Source organism: Lissotriton vulgaris, chromosome 8 (assembly GCF_964263255.1).
Source record: "Lissotriton vulgaris chromosome 8, aLisVul1.2, whole genome shotgun sequence".
In the NCBI taxonomy this organism is placed as follows: Eukaryota; Metazoa; Chordata; class Amphibia; order Caudata; family Salamandridae; genus Lissotriton; species Lissotriton vulgaris.
Genome location: NC_141696.1, coordinates 1,360,997,070 through 1,361,015,609, shown reverse-complemented (window position 1 = coordinate 1,361,015,609; position 18,540 = coordinate 1,360,997,070). Strand labels below are relative to the sequence as shown.

General features: G+C 43.4%; 1 protein-coding gene and 1 long non-coding RNA gene across 2 annotated transcripts in view; one reads left to right on the top strand and one right to left on the bottom strand.

Moving 5' to 3' along the window:
• LOC147698743 (uncharacterized) overlaps positions 1–12,353 on the bottom strand; it is a 38,819-nt gene extending 26,466 nt beyond the window's left edge. The window contains exon 1 of the long non-coding RNA XR_015299362.1: positions 12,287–12,353. This is a non-coding gene — a long non-coding RNA (uncharacterized LOC147698743). The remainder of the gene's footprint in view (positions 1–12,286) is intronic.
• Positions 1–18,540, top strand: part of DEUP1 (deuterosome assembly protein 1) — a 388,243-nt gene that overhangs the window by 54,995 nt on the left and 314,708 nt on the right. Inside the window, exon 5 of the mRNA XM_086935316.1 lies at positions 8,275–8,376. Within this exon, the coding sequence (XP_086791442.1) occupies positions 8,275–8,376 (102 nt within the window). The remainder of the gene's footprint in view (positions 1–8,274; positions 8,377–18,540) is intronic.

Genomic DNA, 18,540 nt, shown 5'->3' with positions numbered 1-18,540 from the left:
TTTGTTCAGAATAGCCAAGCACTGGAAACATGGCTGTGCTTGCTTCCCTGCCCCCTGGCTGTGCTTGCTTCCCCGCCCCCTGGCTGTGCTTGCTCCCCCACCCCCTGGCTCCCCTTCCCCTGGCTGTGCTTGCTTCCCTGCAACCTGGCTGTGCTTGCTTCCCTGCCACCTGGCTGTGCTTGCTTCCCTGCCCCCTCACTGTGCTTGCTTCCCTGCCCCCTCGCTGTGCTTGCTTCCCTGCCCCCTTGTTGTGCTTGCTTCCCTGCCCCCTTGCTGTGCTTGCTTCCCTGCCCCCTCGCTGTGCTTGCTTCCCTGCCCCCTCGCTGTGCTTGCTTCCCTGCCCGCTCGCTGTGCTTGCTCTCCTGAGTTTGTGTGTGGCTCTAGGTGGGTGTGTGTGGCTCTGGGTGGGTGGGTGTGGCTCTGGGTGGGTGTGTGTGGCTCTGGGTGGGTGTGTGTAGCTCTGGGTGTGTGTGTGTGTGTGTGTGTGTGTGTGTGTAGCTCTGTGTGTGTGTGTGTGTCTCTGGGTGTGTGTGTGTGTGTGGCTCTGGGTGTGTGTGTGGCTCTGGGTGTGTGTGTGTGTGTGGCTCTGGGTGTGTGTGTGTGTGGCTCTGGGTGTGTGGCTCTGGGTGTGTGGCGCTGGGTGTGTGTGTGTGGCTCTGTTGTGTGTGTGGCTCTGGGTGTGTGTGTGTATGTGGCTCTGTGTGTGTGTGTGTGGCTCTGGGTGTGTGTGTGTGTGGCTCTGGGTGTGTGTGTGTGTGGCTCTGGGGGTGTGTGTGTGTGGCTCTGGGTGTGTGTGTGTGGCTGGATTTGTGTGTGTGTGTGTGGCTCTGGGTGTGTGTGGTAGTAATTGCTGTCTGAGTGATGAGCTCGTCTGTAGGGTACAATAGGTCTCACATTTGTGAGAGATTAAGCTAATGGCAATGTAAATGACAATGCCATTTATTTATCTGTTTTCAAAACCAACACATAAATACAAATTTTGTCATTTACAATGCCAATAGCTCTAACTTTTCCAAAGGCGAAACCATTGCATTGTAAATGCTTGTTTTCAAATCTTCTCCGGGAGCCAAGCCAAGTAATCTCTGCCACTGTGAACGAGACAATGCATCTGTGATGTTACTGTCCTCACCTGGCATATACTTGGCTCTAAAAACAACATTAAACATCACGCAACCAAGCATGAATCTGTGCAGTAGCCTTAAAAGATGCCTATCTTTTACTTTCTGACCATTGACCAAATCCACAACTGTTTTGTTGTCCACATAAAAAGTGACAGTTTCATTATCCAGGGTATTTCCCCACACTGACAAAGCCACCAACAAAGAGAAGAATTCAAAGAAGGCAATGCTCCTACCCTCCTCCACCCACTTCGATAGACATTTTTCTGCACACCACCTACCTTTACAGAATAAACCAAAACCACTGGCGCCATCTGCATCTGAGACTCTCTAAACAATCCAAACGAAATCCAAATCAAGGGACCACATGATGATGCCATTAAAACCTTTCAAAAACATTAACTAACTTAGCTCCTGACGTAGCAAAACCAAGCTGCCGACAAAAAGTCCTACCCGCTCTTAGAACATGACAAGCAAAATTGAGAAGGCCTAATAGTCGTTGAATTTTTTTCAGCTGTACTTATGGTGCTGCCATTGCTTCTTCGAGTAACACACCACTCTCTAACCTTCAATTCAGGTAACCTCACCTCCATTGTATCTCTGTTCAATTCAAATCCAAGGAAATCTAGAGATGTACTAGGACCCTCCATTTTTTTCGGGAGCCAACGGCACACCCAACGCACCTAACATATCGTGAAACTTTTTTAAGGCTGCATTACAATCCTGTGTGTCTCCTGCACCTACAAACAAAAAATCCTCTAAGTAATGGGTAATCAATTAATAATGTATAGCACCCCTGCAAAAAGGTACTAAATGACTCAAACAAACTACAAGAGATAGCACATCCCATTGGTAAAAATTATCAACATGCAACTGATTGTCAAATTGAACATCTAACAGAGAAGATTCTGAAGGATGAACAGTGAGTAGTCAAAAAGCTGACTCGATGCTGCATTTTGCTAATTCAGCTCCTAGGCTCACTAATATAACTAGAGCAATGGTTACATCCACTGAAGGAAACTGCACTGCAGATTCCTTCCTTGCTTATCATTGTTGACGGACAAACCCTGGGGCCATGAAAAGTGATGAATCGTGAAATTTGCCCACAGCTTTCTTAGGTATCACCCCTAGGGGAGAAATCGTTAAATCAAGCAAAGGCCAGGATGTAAAAGGACCTGCGATCCTTCCCTCTGTTACTTCTTTGTTCAACTTTTGTCTAAGTATACGATGATGTTACTTTGCTGACTTTAAATTCTCTGCAAACCTGCGTGTTCTGGGCCCTGATAACCAAGTCTGAAACCTTCTCTGAAGCCCCATTCCAACCTTGTTTCCTCTTCTCTGTTATGGTAAAATTGTAACCAATAACTCAAACATTCCACCTTAATTGGTGTAAAAGCCTTTGTAACTAGGCTGGATGGATTCTCCCTGCCTTGCCCGCTGCCCCAAAACTTTGCCTGCAATTACAACACTTGTGTTTATACTTATAAGAGTTTCTCGGGCAATAACCCCTTTTAAAAATCAAGTAGGTGCCTGAATTGGGACTTTGGCCTCTACCCCATGTCCCACCCCGAGGTGGGCTTCCTGAAATAAGGCTGGTGTTGACCCGCCAAGCCACATGCAGTGTACATTGTCTGAGGACGTCTCTATATGTACATCATTTGCACCCATAGCTCGTTCTCCACTTTCCCCATGGTTTATCTGTTATAAGCACCATACAGCCCTAAACTCCTCACTGTAGTGCAACCATGCAAACTCCCCAAACTCCATATGGGCTTACGAATGGTATCTATATACTTAAATATTGACACAACCTCTCTGGAAACTTTTCACAGTAGACGCTGGCAAATATTAAACATGCGGACATTCACGTGTCTATTGTTGTGGGTACTCTAGATCTCTTTGGTAGTTCCTAAGCTTCTTCTCTGGAACCCTCCTTGGATTGTATTTCTCTATGTAATAGTTTATACACATCAACAAATTCTCCCATTCAAATCTTCTCTTTCGTCATACTACTCAAATGCGTCCCCAAAGGCATGGATAGCCCCATGTAAGGCAGTCTTTTCAAACCTCTGTTTTATGCTTTACCCCATCTCCTTTTGACTGCTCTTCTTTGTCTATTACGGTGTTTGGTGTGTTATCAGTATTCCCTCTTACCTTGGTATTCTCTCCTTTGCCAGCCCCAGTTTCTTTATTACCTGCATTTCTGCAGGGTCTGTACCGATTCCCTTATCCACTGCTATCAGCCGTATTCCCTTGTGCACCTTTCTGTGCAACTCCTTAGTGTTACTTCCCTCCCAACTACACTACCATTGAGTCTCACCTGTCCTCAGTCTGTCCGCTGACTCCGGGGACCATCACCTGTGTCTGCCATTATTCTGTGGTCTTTTAACATGCCTTCTTTTATCCAGTGACTCCACTAGTTAAACCACTGCCTGTAAGATATGACTTTTGGAAAGAAGCTTAGCTCCCTCCCCCCCTTTTTTGCTCCCTCCACTTTTTTTTTACCTCTTTATGTTTTTGTCAAGATGGTATTTTCCCTCCTCCAGTTCTTCTTCATTCTCCTCATGGTCCAAGTTGCCCTCCATTTGCCCTTCCAAATATGCAGTACCCACGCCCAGACACTCCCCATCACCCACACCCCTATCACAATGTTTTCAATCAACTTTTTTAGAGAGTTGATGCGGCGATGATTAAATCTTCTCCAATGCTGTCAGGATGGTTATACCAAACATCTCCCTCCCTTCAGGCTGGTCATCCCAGTTCACTGCAAACCTAGCCGGCTGGTCCTCACTGCATCTGTTGGTTTCCATGCAGCATTCTCCCTCTAATGGCCTGCAATCCGCCACGACCTGCAGGGACTGTGGCCCTGTGTTCGGCCTGACCACTATGGCTCAACTCACCATCACAAGAGACCCATACCCACCTACCTGCAGGTAAAATTCCTTGGGGTCCACTATGACCCCGACAAAACTCCTGCCTGTCTCTTTAGGGCCCATTAGAAAACTATCACCCTGACTGACAAGTAGACTCTGTTCTGAAGATTGATTAATAATATTATCATCACTTCCTGCCACCTTCAGTTGTATGACACAACAATGAATGCCTCTTAATCATGCATTCCTTTACCAGGCAAGTCTTTACAATGACTTGGCTTAGGGCTGGAGTTTGGAACAGTTTAATTTACTATTTCAACTCCAATCCACACAACAGTAAGGAAAGCGTTGGACTTTAAAGTCCAACGCCGCTTTACCTAACGCATGTCGTTGTAGCAACAAGTATGGTAAAGGAATAATTTAAAAACTGGCGTCTGAATGCTTTCATCGCTTCAGCAACGAGCACCTCGAATCTACATTTTTTTGTTGCGGCGGCGAAAATACCTTTTGGTCTCTTCATATACACCCAGGCCTGAATGAGCTTCTCCCTGCCCACTTCAAATAAAACCCTGAGTGCTTCTCCAACTGCTGCAGGTTTTTCCAGCCATAATATACCAACCACCACTATAGGCTAAATATCTAGAGACAAGAATAAAAAAAAACCTACCCTGAAAGGACCACAGCGTTGGAATAGCCCAATTAACCCTGGGAGCCTTACCGGCTTTCTGAACTCTGCCACCCACGCAAATGATTACCAATCAGAGTTCCCCTAGGGCCTGGGCTATACCATTCACTTGAAGCTGCCTGGGAGTGCACAAAACAATTTTGCTCTCTGGAATTCAAAAAATAAACGTGTCACCAATGAAAGTTTTGCAATGGAACTGCTGTCTTCCAACCCCCTTATCTCCACCAGGAACTATTTCATAGTGCCTGCAATGCTTTTTGATGTGAGCTTGCACATTGCTCTCTTTCAATATTTCCTGTAATACATGAACTGCCCAAAAGGCCTGCTCTTTGGGATACTGTTGAAAGGTGCGCATTACAACAGGAACACGTTTTTGAAGACGGAAGTATATGGAAGGAGCAGCTACAGTCAATAAAGAGCCCAATCAACTGGATAATATATATATTCTAGCCTCAAACCACACTCACCAATTGCACTTCATTCCTGTCTCATACTCAGGGAACCACACACCTTCTCACTTCCCTCATACACACTGACACAACTAAACCTATGCCTGGAAATGCTACTCTGAGCTAAGCCCGCCCAAAATTTCTAAACCTCAAAGGAATTGGATTATACACACCATCATTCTCCATGGAGCCATCTCCTCTCCACGCTCACTATGCCAGCCACTCTGTACACACACCATTCTTTGCTCCAGCTCTTGGGTGACCAATAGACATCTGTTATTCAGCACCAATATGCCCCTTTGCGGTTGAAAGTGCGCTTTACAAATACACGTCATATTATGTTACTATGATGAACTGCCCCCACCTAACAATAAAAACTATAACAAAAAAGCATTAGAACAGGCAAGAAATTGATAGCATTGCATGAACAAAAAAACTAGATCACATTTTTGGTGTTAATTCTGATTTTTATTAGGGTACTTCAGTTGTATAAAATGTTTTGAAGGTTATATATAAGGTGACAAAAATAGTTATAACACTTTTTTTATTATAACTTTTAAACATGCTGCACAACATTCACAATGCTCTACAACACATATTAAAAACATTAACAAAGCCAACAGCTCTGGCTAAACACTTATAAGAGCACAAAGGCGAGACCTATTGGTCATGCCATTGGTTGTTTTCTTAGTAGCCAAACAAATGCTTTTACCTTTCAACAGCGATTGTAATGCGGTCCATTTTCACATATCATTTTTGATTTGTGAAATCTAGATTTCTAACACAAGAGGGCGCTAAGTAACTGTGAAGTAATTTCATTTCTCTTAACTGCTTTATCGAATGATGGCACAAGAGATTTGACCTCAGGAGGGCCTCTAACAAATGCATGCTAATTTACCAATATTTGGTGTCCGTTCGAGAATCCTGTATTGCATATTTTTATCCTGCGAGGTTGAGTGTGAGGGGTAGATGTATCATATCAAACAATTAGCTGATCGTTGCTTCAACTTGACTGTAACTCAGCGAATATATTAACGAAACACCAACATTTTTATTGTTAATTAGATCTAACTATCCACTCTGGTCTAGATGCTTATTGTAAGAAATGTGGGTATTAGTTGAGGGACTGAGTATCCACATCAAATAATAACCGCAATCCCTGACATTGTGAACCCTTAGAGCCATTTAATTAACCTGAAGGCAACCCTCCTGTTCGCTAGGGCACAGAGCAGGCAGGCTTAACTTAGAGGCAATGTGTAAAGTATGTATGCAGTACTCAAACAGTAATAAAATCAAAACACAACTCAAGAAAAATCCTAAACCAATTTAGAAAAAAAAGATCGCATTTTAATAGGTAAAATGACATGAAATCGAAAAAAATCCAATAAGCAGAACTGGAGTTGTGAATTTCTGAAGTTGAATTTAAATATAGCACTAAAAAGCATTAAACAACAATCGTGCTCAGTTGTTTGCTCCTGACTGATGGGGTGCGGGTCGGGTCCAGGACCTTGGAGACAGCACTTGGAGGTCAAGATTCCTTCCAGTAGAGGCCAGCAGCAGGGTCCAGGGCAGGTCCAATTGGAACGTGTCAGCTGTGAATGCAGAAAAGGTCTCTTAAAGGTTGTTGTGTTTCTGTAGCTCAAATTGGAAGTCAGGCATATGACCCTTGGAGTCCAACTCTTCGTCCTGGGTACAAGAGGAAGAGCTGGCCCTGTCTTCTCAGGTCACAGACAGAAGGTCCAGTCCTTTTCTGTTCTTTGACAGGTCCAGATTTGATCTGAGAAGAGTACATGTAGGCCTGCCACCCACCTGTGGGTGGGTGCAGCCTCTGCCCACTCTCAAACAAATGGGGTGAAGTACCCATGGGTAACCATACCCCTCTTTTGTCCCTCACTGTCCGAAACTAACATGGCATAACCTTTCTATCTCTGTGCCTAGCTTGAGTGCCCACCCTAGAGGTGTGGCCAGGTATATAAACAAGCTTCCTTTTTAGTCACCCTGAACCTGTTCTGCGGCAGCTGCTCTTCTGGTGTTTAACTGGATAGGGGACAAAGAAAGGGGCAGGCCGAGGTGTTAGCTACATCTACCTGTGAGAGTGTAGACATCTTTGAAGTTACTTAAATTCCTGGGCACAGCGCTGCTGGTCAGCCTGTCAGTAAAGCAGAGCACCTCCCCTCACCAAAGTCCTTTTTCTCAGCTCTGGGAGAAAGTTCACTCATCATCAAAGGGGATACTCCACTCCTGGGTGACATTTGATGCAAATAGGCTTCTAGAGGTTTTAGGCAGGTAACAAGTAACTTTTTAAAAAGACCTGTTTTAAAATATGTCTTAGAAATCTGACTTTACCAATAAATACGGCATGACATAAATATTTTTAAAATGTCCAAGAAAGAGCTCTGTGGGTGTTTCCTAGGCAGAAATAGCAATATTAAATGTTATTTTGTACCCCAAAGCTTTCTTATGGAGCAGCTAACCCTGCAACAGTGAAAATTACTATTATGGCCTTTTCACTGTAAGGACATGTACAACATTCAATCTTTACATGTTGTACTTTAAATACCATGCATGCTGTTTTAATAGGCAGTAAGGCTTACTTAGGGATGTCTTCTAAACATTTAAATGGAGGATTTTAGGCCTGTCAAAAAAGGTTATTCTGACAGGAGAAATTTGCAGTTTTAGCCTGCACAGCCAGGCTACTGGTGGTAGGCCTGCAGACATGCTTGTATTGTCACTGTAGTGGGTGACACAATGAGAGCTGCAAATATTAGTGACATTTAACTTACAGGCCTGGGCACACTTTGGGTATCGTATACTAGGGCTGTATTTGTACATAAATAGGGGTATGCAAATGTCATCATGTTGGAAGGGGGAGCACAGGCACTTTACCACTGGCTAGAAGGGCTAAGTGCAGAGTTCTATAGTCAATAAAATATTCAAAGCAAAAACCTGGGACTAAGAGATGGTTATTTTTAACTATTAGTGCATACACCCTGAGACTATCATAGGGAGATTAGTAGAGCATTACAAAAAGCCTAAATAAAATGAAAAAATAGCTAGTCTATGATTATTTTGTAGGGTGCTCAATACTATGATCGAATGCCAATTCAAAGGAAAGTCATGTTTAATAAAATGGTGCTTTGGTGTTTCAGCTTGGGAAGCTGAAGAGCACCTATGAAAAGCTGAAGCTGCACGCCACCAAACACTCCAAATACAACCACACTGGCGATTCTGAAGACCTCCAAGAACTAGAGGTAAGAAAAAAACTGTACTACTAGCAGAAGAGAGATATGATTTATTTGTGTTAAAAAGGCATTTTAATGCATTACTTATGGGATTTATATAGCACGCAATAACTACAAAGCAATGGAGAGTACCTGAGTGAGCTTTACAGTGGGCAATGTAAAGGATAGTACAGAGCACAGGTGGTGTGGAGCTATTGCATCATGATTAAGTTTACAGTGGAGAGTGGAAGGATGATGAAGAAAGATGGACAGGAGTCAGTTCAAAGAGGGGACAGGAGTCAGGTCAAAGAAGAGAGTTAGACTGGCAGGGGGGAAAGGGGTGGTAAGGCGATGGGAGCTTTTCAGGGCAGTCCAGTTATTAGGTAGATACCCTCTGATGAGGTGTTGCTTAAAGAGATGGATTGAAAGCATTTTCAGAATGGAAAAGGAATGTGGCATAGTGGATTTTGCTGGGACGGCGTTTCAGATCGTAATATAAATCACTGGCTTTCATACCCCTTGAATTTACCTGAACTTACTTCAGAGTCATTGCACAATTTACTTAACACATGTTGGAGTATCTTTTTGCAATTGATAAAATTCATACCTGAATAAATTAGTCAGGAAAATCACTTGGATTTCTGAGAGGATCAGTGTGGTTTAAAATGTATTGGTGAAAGTGCTAAGTCTGTTGACCTTTTAAAAATTACATGGAAGGGTTGTTGACCAGGGATCAGTGTTGGGGGAGGCAGCGGGGACATTATTATCCTGTGTTCAAGATCCCCAATATAAGCATGGCTAATCAATCAGTGTTGGTAAAGCGAAACTACTCCAGGGAGAAGGGACGGCTCCGTTGAGTGCTGGGGTCATCCAAAGATCCAGGTCTTGCTGGACTGGGGCAATGTGGGAGATTGCCGGAGGTGTAGGAGGAGGGTGTTCCAGGCTTTGGCTGCGAGGTAAGAGAAGGACTTTCCTCCCGTTCTGGTCTTGTTGATACATGGGGCGGTGGCCAGCGAGAGCTTATCGGAGGTCTCTTTTGAGTGAGTGGAAGGAGCGGCGGCTGTTCGGGTATGCAGGTTCGGTGTTGTGAAGGGCCATGTATGCATGGGTCAGGAGTTTGAATGTTATTCTTCTTTTGACTGGAAGCCAGTGGAGATCACCGAGGTGTTGGGTGATGTGACTGCAACAGGGGTGTCGAGGATCAGTCTGGCTGCGACGTTCTGGATAATCCGGAGTTTGCAAAGTAGTTTCTTGTTGATTCCAGCGTAGCGAGCGTTGCCATAGTCCAATCTGCTGCTGATGAGTGCATGTGCGACAGTTTTTCTGGATTCAGTTGGGATCCATCTGAAAGTCTTCAGAAGAATGCAGAGGGTGTCGAAGCAGGTCGAGGATATGGCATTGATCTGGCGGTTCATTGTGAGCAATAAGTCTAGTATGATGCTGAGGTTTCGTGCGTGATCTGTCGGGATGGGGGGATTTCCTTTCCTTTCTTTTTTTATATTTATACCATTTTTACATTTTACATAAATACATTACAAAATGAAAAATGTCATTAAGTTAGCCATAAATAAAAATCAACAAGAAATCGGTGCCGAGTTAGAAATCCATTAATTCCAGGCACTACCCCAGGCTGTCTCCGCCATTTATTTGATCAGAGACCCAGGTCAAGTCCGGCCCCAGATCCTCCTACCTTTAATTCTTCCCTTCTTGCTCTTCCGTTTGTAATGTGCTGTTTCAAAATTGTAAATTTGCAGAAAGCACCCTTCCATTACTGAAAGGTCGGGGTAGAGGATCAAGCCATGCTGAACCCATACAGAGCCTAAAAACTGAGCTAGCTATACAAGTTAGACCTTCCCCAACCTCTCTGTCTGTTTTGTCTACCCACAATAAAGCTGAGGTGACAGGGAGATATTAACTTTAAGTACATTGCCTAAAAAGCCTACTATTTCCAGCCCGAGTGGTTTTAGGCAAGGACCGGTGGAGAACATGTGGACCAAATCTGCATCAGATGCCTGACATCTAAAGCAACAAATCTCCACATCCCACCCCATTTAGTAATTTTGTACTGGTGTCGAAAATTGTTTTATAATGTTGTGATTGCAGATTTGTTGAACACAGAAATGAGCCACCCAGCTCGAGTGATTTCAGGAAGCCAGAGTCCGATAGATCAAGCCTCACCTGCCACTTCACATTGTGCTTATCCAGGTCATCCGGGACTCCATCCAGCAAGCAACCATATAACTGCGAGATTTTGGAGCCAATACCCTTTATTAGCATTTCCATTAAGGGAATCTGCGCAAAACCAGCGGTACCCCCAGCCATCCTCAAAGAAAGTCCCTCAGCTGTAAATATTTAAATAAATCCAGAGGCTTAATATTAAATATGCCCCTAACCACTTCAAAAGATGTAATATTGTCCCCTGCTAATAGATCCCCAATCCTGCCAAAGCCCCCCAATTAAACAAATAAAAAGTATGCAGTTCCTATGTGAAATATTATTCACCGCACACAACCAAGACAAGTATGTCTGGTGGAGCATATAAAATAAGGGTCTACAAATAAAGGAGGAGGGGAATTCCTCCTTTCGGAACTAGGGCTCTCACACACCCAGCAAGCTAGGTGTCATGCTTCATCATATGAGCCTGCTCCTCGTTGGGCCGGCGCTGCAATGCCCAACCGGCACCCTTAAAGGGGCTCTTTACCGGAGATCTTTTGTTCCTTGCCGTAAGGGTGCAGTGGGGGTGAGAGGGCCTAGTCAGATGTAGATGTATGTAAAGTGGTTTAAAATAGGTTAAGGATTCCTCTGGAAGACTTTATTCTGTTGGGTACCTTACCTAAATAAAATATAAAAGATGGGGTAGTGTATTCTGAAAACTAGGAGACAGAAAACCTACTCTAATCCCAGATGGTCGACATGTTTCTCGCCTTGTAATTGTCAATATAAGATCAGTGGCGATTCTTTAGGACCGTGTAAAAAGACAATTCGTGAAAAAAAGCTATCTACATAAAAGAGTGGTAAGTGTACTATTCTACCTGCCACTGTCAATCGCCTAGGGGGAGTCCTCCTAGGGAAGGGACACCACCTGAAATACAAAACAAACAGGGAGGCAATATATATAAAGGCACAGCAATCCTGAGTTTGTGTTTCACTGCTCATGGGATGTAGTGCAAGTAGTAATACAATAGAAAAAGCACTTTGTACCAGAAGAGTGATCCATCCATTGGTGACCATCTGGTTGACAACACGCTTGTGCAAGAGAAACAGGGAGCAGATTCAATACCATAAAATACAATACAGCAAACTGCACCTAAAAACATGACTGTGCGTGAGACTCACCTGAAGCAGTGTGTGTTCTGGCCTCATCTGATGCTGCGGTTATAACGACACTCAAACAGTAGTGTCACTACAATAAGAGGGAAAGAACGAAGTCAAGGTCATGGAATGCAGGAGGCAGGCAGGTCCGTCTGCATAAGGTCTGTAAAGACCGGAAGGGCCCGTGCCCCAGGAGGAGAGGATACTGTCTCTTACATCATTAGGCCTAAGGGGTCTTGAAATAGATCCATGAAAAAAGTTAGGGGTTAATTGCAAAGTGCAACCCTCTTAGTGCCTCACTTCTAGCCCATTACGAGGTCCAAAAGAGGCAGAGGGCGTCAAAAACCGCCCGAGGTGAACCAGACAGAAGCGGTTCACAAGCAGGGGCAGAGCTGAGCCCCCGCTGGCCAAGCGGGCTCGAAAGGGTGCCGTATTGTCAGAAGAAGAAAAGGAAAAGGAAAATATAATGAAGGCGGTAGGGGGAAGCAGATGCAATGTACCGGCACTCCCCGTCTCCGAATTAAAAAACCTACAATGGCAAAGTAACGGGGAAGCAGCGGCCACTAAACGATGTGACACGCGCACCCCCGGCATTCAAGACAATGCACATTATCACTGAAGCGCTTACCTGTTCCCAGTCGGAACCGTTCACTCGAGCTACCCCTACCGCTGCTCCTCAGGAAGGTAACGAGGGCTGCACGGGGAGTGTTTAAATAATCTTAATGATCGTAGGCAAGGCGGTGATGGAGGGGTGGCCTTGGTAGGAGACAGTGAGAAGGGCTGCGAGACATGCGTGGTCGGCTGAAAAATGAGGCGGCCATCTTGGAGTGTAGCAGAGAGACCCGGCTATTTAGTGGTAGTTAATGAGAGGGTCTAACTATCTGGTGTAGAGAAGTAGCGTGAAATCCCTGTATTGATACGTAATGTCTTTTAAATGAAGACAGATATTGGATGATTATTACCGATGTAAACAATGGAGGGCAAGTAACTAAAATAGTTAGCACATCCATTGCAAAGAGGATAATACTCGGAACCCATGAATAGTGCAGGCATTGTATGCCAATTTGAATAAACACTGGAAATAAAGCGGAGGCCACATTTCACTAAATAAGGCTGCTGTAAGGTGTATTGATATAAATCATGAGCCAATAGTGTGTATGGTTGGTTATGGGATTACGATGGTATTAGGTAGATGCAACAGAGCACAAGATATAATAGATAAGTAAATAAATCAAGATGCAAAACAGTATTAGTTCAAGGGTTCAATGAAACCCAAGGGATATCATCATTGAGCCCGATCTGGGCAGCATTAAGCCGGTGAATGTTATTGTGGGGTTCGCTTCTAGGATAAGCCATTTGATGCTCTCCGGTCTGTGTTTTTTCTCAGTGTAGTGTGTATAGAGTTTGGTTGTAGTTCTCCCACATCTGATGTTGCTCTTGTGCTCAGTTATCCTAGTTTTTGCTGGTCTCATGGTCATTCCCACATAGAGCTTTTCACACGGACATATCAAAAGGTAGATACAGCGACTAGTGTTGCAGTTGGTATGCCTTGTCATGACCAATGTAAAGGTGTCTGTTAATTTTATTTCTTTAGTAGGTCTAGTTTGTGGGCAGACTGTACAAGAACTACAGGGGTGGTGGCCGGTAACTGGAGGGAGGCCCCACAGACATCTTTGTGTAGTAGTGGTGTTAGGGTCAGGTCTGGTGTGTATTAAAAGATCTTTTAAGTTGTTAGATCTCCTAAAAGCAAATCGTGGGTGCGCAATTGCCAGTTCCCCTGCACCAAGAATGCCCCAGTGTTTGTTTATGACTTGGTTGTGTGCGGTGAATAATATTTCACCTAGGAACTGCATACTTTTTCTTTGTTGTATTGCGTTTAGGGCCTGTACGCTGAACCTAGCTAAAGCCCAACTATTTTTCCCTCTCTTTTGATGACAAAGCCCCCCCAATTCCCATCTGGCTAAACAGTTATCTTGAGATATCCTGGTAAGCTGATCATTCCTGAGCAAAGGAGTTTACCTGCTATATCTGCTCACCCCAAGTTTATTCCAAACACATGCCCAGTTTCGAAATGCGGTAATCAGAGTTTTAAACCAAGTTCTTTTGAAGTAGCTTGCTTCAAAAAACTTCAACAAACCTCCATTAGTGGTTGCCCCACTCCGAAACTCATAAATTGAGGGGACGTAGCCTGGCACATCTCCCTCCATTGCCTTGTTTTTAAACAAAGGGTCATAGTATTGAAAAGCTGCAGATATATAATATAACTTGAAATTGGGGAGCCCCTCCCCCCTGTTTCTGGGTAGGCACAAGAATGCATTAGCCCTCCCTCCTAATCCTCCCATAGGACCAGATGAATCTAGCCACCAGTCCCTCTATTAATTTAGACCAGTCATTATGAACCTCCAGAGGAATCGTACGAAAAACATACAATAATTTTGGCAACAACATCATTTTAACAAGGTTGCATCTCCCCACTATTGACAGTTTCAGATTATCCCATTGACTAAAATCCTTCTTGGTTATTTCCATAATATGGGATAAGTTAAAATTGACTATACATTCCACTCTTGCTGTGATGCTGGCTCCCAGATATGTAGCTTCCTCAACAATCCTGCTATTGGAGACAGACATATATTTATTTATCAATACCTGGATTTTAGCTCAATTCAACAGAAACCCTGACTGATTCCCAAATGCTTTTGTTATCATTTTCACAGAGAGGAGAGCTCTGTCTGGGTCAGTTCTGATTATTATCATGTCGTCATCATAGGCCAACATTTGGGTATCCTAGCCCTGAAGATAACAGGAGGGATGTGTAGAGAGGCTTCCAACCTCCTGAGAAAGAGATCTATGTACACCAAAAAATAATCCAGCCTGGGAAACTTGCCATGGGGGACTGAATAATAAGTGTATCCAGGTTCTGGAGCTTTCCGACTGGGCCAGACATCAATTAAACAAATATACATCAAAACATTTTTAAAAGATCTCAAAGTTTACAGTTTACGCACAACACGACAAGCTCTACTATCCCCAGGACCCCAACGGTGGGAGGATTCCTGAGGGCAGAGGGCCACCAGGAGTCATTCCATGCTGTGGGGGTGGAACCAAGGATGAGGACTTCTGAATTTTCTGAGTTGAGTTTCAGGCAGTTGTTCGTCATCCAGGTGGTAACAGCTTTCATCCCTTCTTGGAAGTTGTGTTTGATGATATTGGTTTTGTTGCTGAGGGAGAGGATCAGCTGGGTGTCATCGGAGTAAGACACCTGGGTCACTCCACAGTTGGTCTTTGTTGGTTCCGAGAGGTAGGAAGGGAGTCTGACCTGGTCAGCACTACAATGACATCTAAGTACATTCCTTAATTCTAATAAGATTTACTGATTGGGCTAGTAGATGTGTTATTCTTCCCTAGGAAAAGGTGGGCTTTAGGCCAGGACATTCAACAATAGACCACTATTTTGTATTGTGGGGGAGTGTGCAAAGGTCGATGGAGAGATTCAGCAAATTATTTTGCTGTTTGGTCGACATTGGGTAGAGGGAGACTATGAAATAATAGGATCCCCATTCTTACAATGACTTCATTAAAATAATTGGGCACATGTTGAAGTGGATTTAAAATGGAGTCTTTCAAGGAAGATCGTAATTCAGAATGTGTTAAAACAGAACTGTGCCTTAGCACTGGGCCTGTTTGGTTTGTGCTGTACCAGAGGCAGTGGAGACATTGATGAAATTCTCCCCTTTTGATTGTTTCAGTAGGGAGTGATGTCTGCAATATGCAGATAATCTGACACTAGTTGACTGCAGCCAAATTGTATTACAATATAAAAACAATGCATTGGAACAATATTGTACTATTACTAACAGCAATTCATAAATAACGTTTGGGACAGGGAGAAAAAAGTTGAGCTAGTGACTGGCGAGTAAGCCATTAGAGGTAGTAAAAACATGTTCATATCTAGGAATAATGTCCAGTAGCAAACTGTCATGAAAAACCCAATGAAAAACATTTCAAAGGAAAGTGATGAGTAAGCTTATGTATAAATTAAAATTCATTCTCCCTTACGGGGAGTGATCGTTTTTAAAAGCATAATAAATAAAAATAAGACTGATAGAACTATATGGAACTGGAATTCTTGCAGCTGGGGATCGAGTAGAACCTGGAGCAGAATTTCTTGGATCCAAATCATGCATGATCCAAGCAGGAGAATTGAAAATTAGGATTGATAGCATTCATAAATAGAGCAGAATTAAAGACTATACAATTTGTTATTTTTCTAGTCTAGACAATGGGGACAGAGGAAGAGTTGAGCAATGTTCTTATCAGATTTAACAAACTCACCCTCCCAGTTAGTTGTAGAGGTTAGGGAATGGCATGTAAAGATGAAAGAGAATTGTAACTTTGGGCAAGGTCTCTAGGTGGGAAGGGTCAAGGGATGGAAGGTGATTATAATCCAAGAAGTTCAAAAGTTGAGTTACGAGCCTAATATGAAACAACAGAAGAATAAATCATCTGTACGTTTATCAGACATTTCCCTGATGGTCTCGGAGTAATGAGATTATCTGTCTTTGACAGTAGACAATGGATGCAGAATGCCATTTTCAAGTTTGGGGTGGTAATCTCCCTATCATGGGAAGAAGGAGAAGAGGTAATATGGAGAAAGAGAAAGCTAACAATAGGAAAGGTCTGTGTGTTTGAGGGTGAAAGTTGTCTTCAGTATATCTTATGTTAAACTATCTTACATTTAATTCACTTCGTTAAATATACCTCAGGAGATTGTTCGTAAAATATGGTAATAGGACATGGGTGGCAGTCCTGCACTTTTTGGTTGAAATGTGATATTTGGATTTAGTCATGGAATTGGGTAGATCTTTACTTGCTATGAAATATTCATGTTGCAGTATTGTTTTTTATATTACTGTTAGTTATTTAGTTATTATATGGTATTTGAAAGGACGTAGGTATATACTGATATAAATGTCAGTTTTCCACAACTACTGGAGTTCTCCTTGCACCAGATAGAGGGTGTGTTGGTTCAGTCGAGACCAGCACGCTCTGCACTACATCACTTCCACCTCCTGCTTCTGAGGAAAACAGGTACCGACACCGCTGGAATCTTCTTTAAGCAATTTATTTACTCAGATCTTTTTATGACATTACGCATTTTATCAGTCTCTACTGCCTTGGTCACATAATATAGACGCCATTTTCTCACCCTTATATACACGTGGCCACGATGTGCATACAGTGGGCATAGACATAGTAAACACACCATTAAACATCTCTACATACTTTTTTTGTGAGTGTGTGATTTGTCAATCCTATGAATTCATGTTTTTGTTTCCTTTATCCCTTTTTATTTTCCAATTAATTTAGTTCTCTTAAATCACATTTAAAGTGCAAGTGCTATGGGAGTGCAAAATTAGATCCTTCATTTTACACAATTGCAAAAATGCAAATTAGAGATAAATTACATTAATAAATATGTTAGCATCTCTAAAAAATATAATAGAAAACATCATCATTGGTTTAAAATGAATCACCAGATGGTGGATGTTTTATATTTTTTAGAGATGCTATCACAATCACAAAGTAAGTTTATACAACTGTTTAACAGTGTTGTTAGAAATGGAGGTCTCAAGTTGGCGCAGGTAGGTACCTTTGTCCAAATAGGGACCCTTGCTTCTAATCACTGTAAGGGGGTTACACACTTTAGATAACCCCTGCTCACCCCCTGTAAGGCTTGGCACGAGCAGACAGACTTATCGCAAAGGCAATGTATAAAGTATTTGTACTCAAAACACACAGTAATACAGTGATACCACCACAAATGGACACCACACCAGTTTAGAAAAGTAAATGATCTTTATCTAAAATCAACAAGACCAAAACGACAAAAATCCAACATACATGTAATAAGAATATGACTTGAAAAAGGTTTCAACCAACTTGGCCCATAGAAAAGTATGGATGCATCATTTCTTTCAAAGTACCTGTAGTTGCGCCAAAATTCACAATGCCCAACAGCCGCAGAGATGGGATGTGTCAGTTCCTGAGACCATTGGGAGGCGATGTGATAGTTCTGCTGCACGCAGGAGAAGGGATGCATCGAATCTGGTCTATAGGGGGAAGTGATGCGTCGATTCTGAGGTGGTTCTGGTTTGCAGGTGATGCGTCAGGAAAACTTGCCGCACAGGTACAATGCGTGGAAATCCGGGATGCGTTGGCAATTGATGCAGCAACGTCGAGCGGCTTTGCGTCGGTTTCTTCAGCCGGGATCCCTCGATGCATCAGTTCTTGTTGTCGTGTTGCTTTTCCAGCTCCCAATCTCAGGAACAACCTCTAGAGGCTCAACCCAGTCACATGCACCTTTTGGCAGGTCAGAATCTCCAGCAAAGAAGTTCAGGGGAGCTGGGGATGAAGTCTCTGTGTCCCTGAGACTTCAGAACAGGAGGCCAGCACACACAGGCCCTTGGAGATCTTCCTCAAGCAGGGGACACAGCACACAAACATGTCCTTACCCTTTCCTTGGCAGAATTAGCTAGTGCAGGTCTACCCCAGACAGCACACAGCAAAGGGGCAGTACTTCTCCTTCAGTTTCTCCAGCTCTTCTCCTCGGCAAAGGTTCCTCTTGGATTCCAGAAATGATCCAAAGTTCAGGGGGTTTAGGTCTAATAGTTATACAAAATGTCTTTGTTCTATTTGTGCAAGGGTCTCTGAGCCCAGTCCAAACCAGTTCTGTCCTCACTGGTGCAACATGACCACACTGGGTGGAGGCAGCATTGTGCAAAGGAGACAGGCCCTATTCAGGTGCAAGGAAATCTCCTTCCACTACCCTAAATTCAGCCCGGGTCTACTCAGCCCAGCTCTGAGTCATCCAGAAAGGGC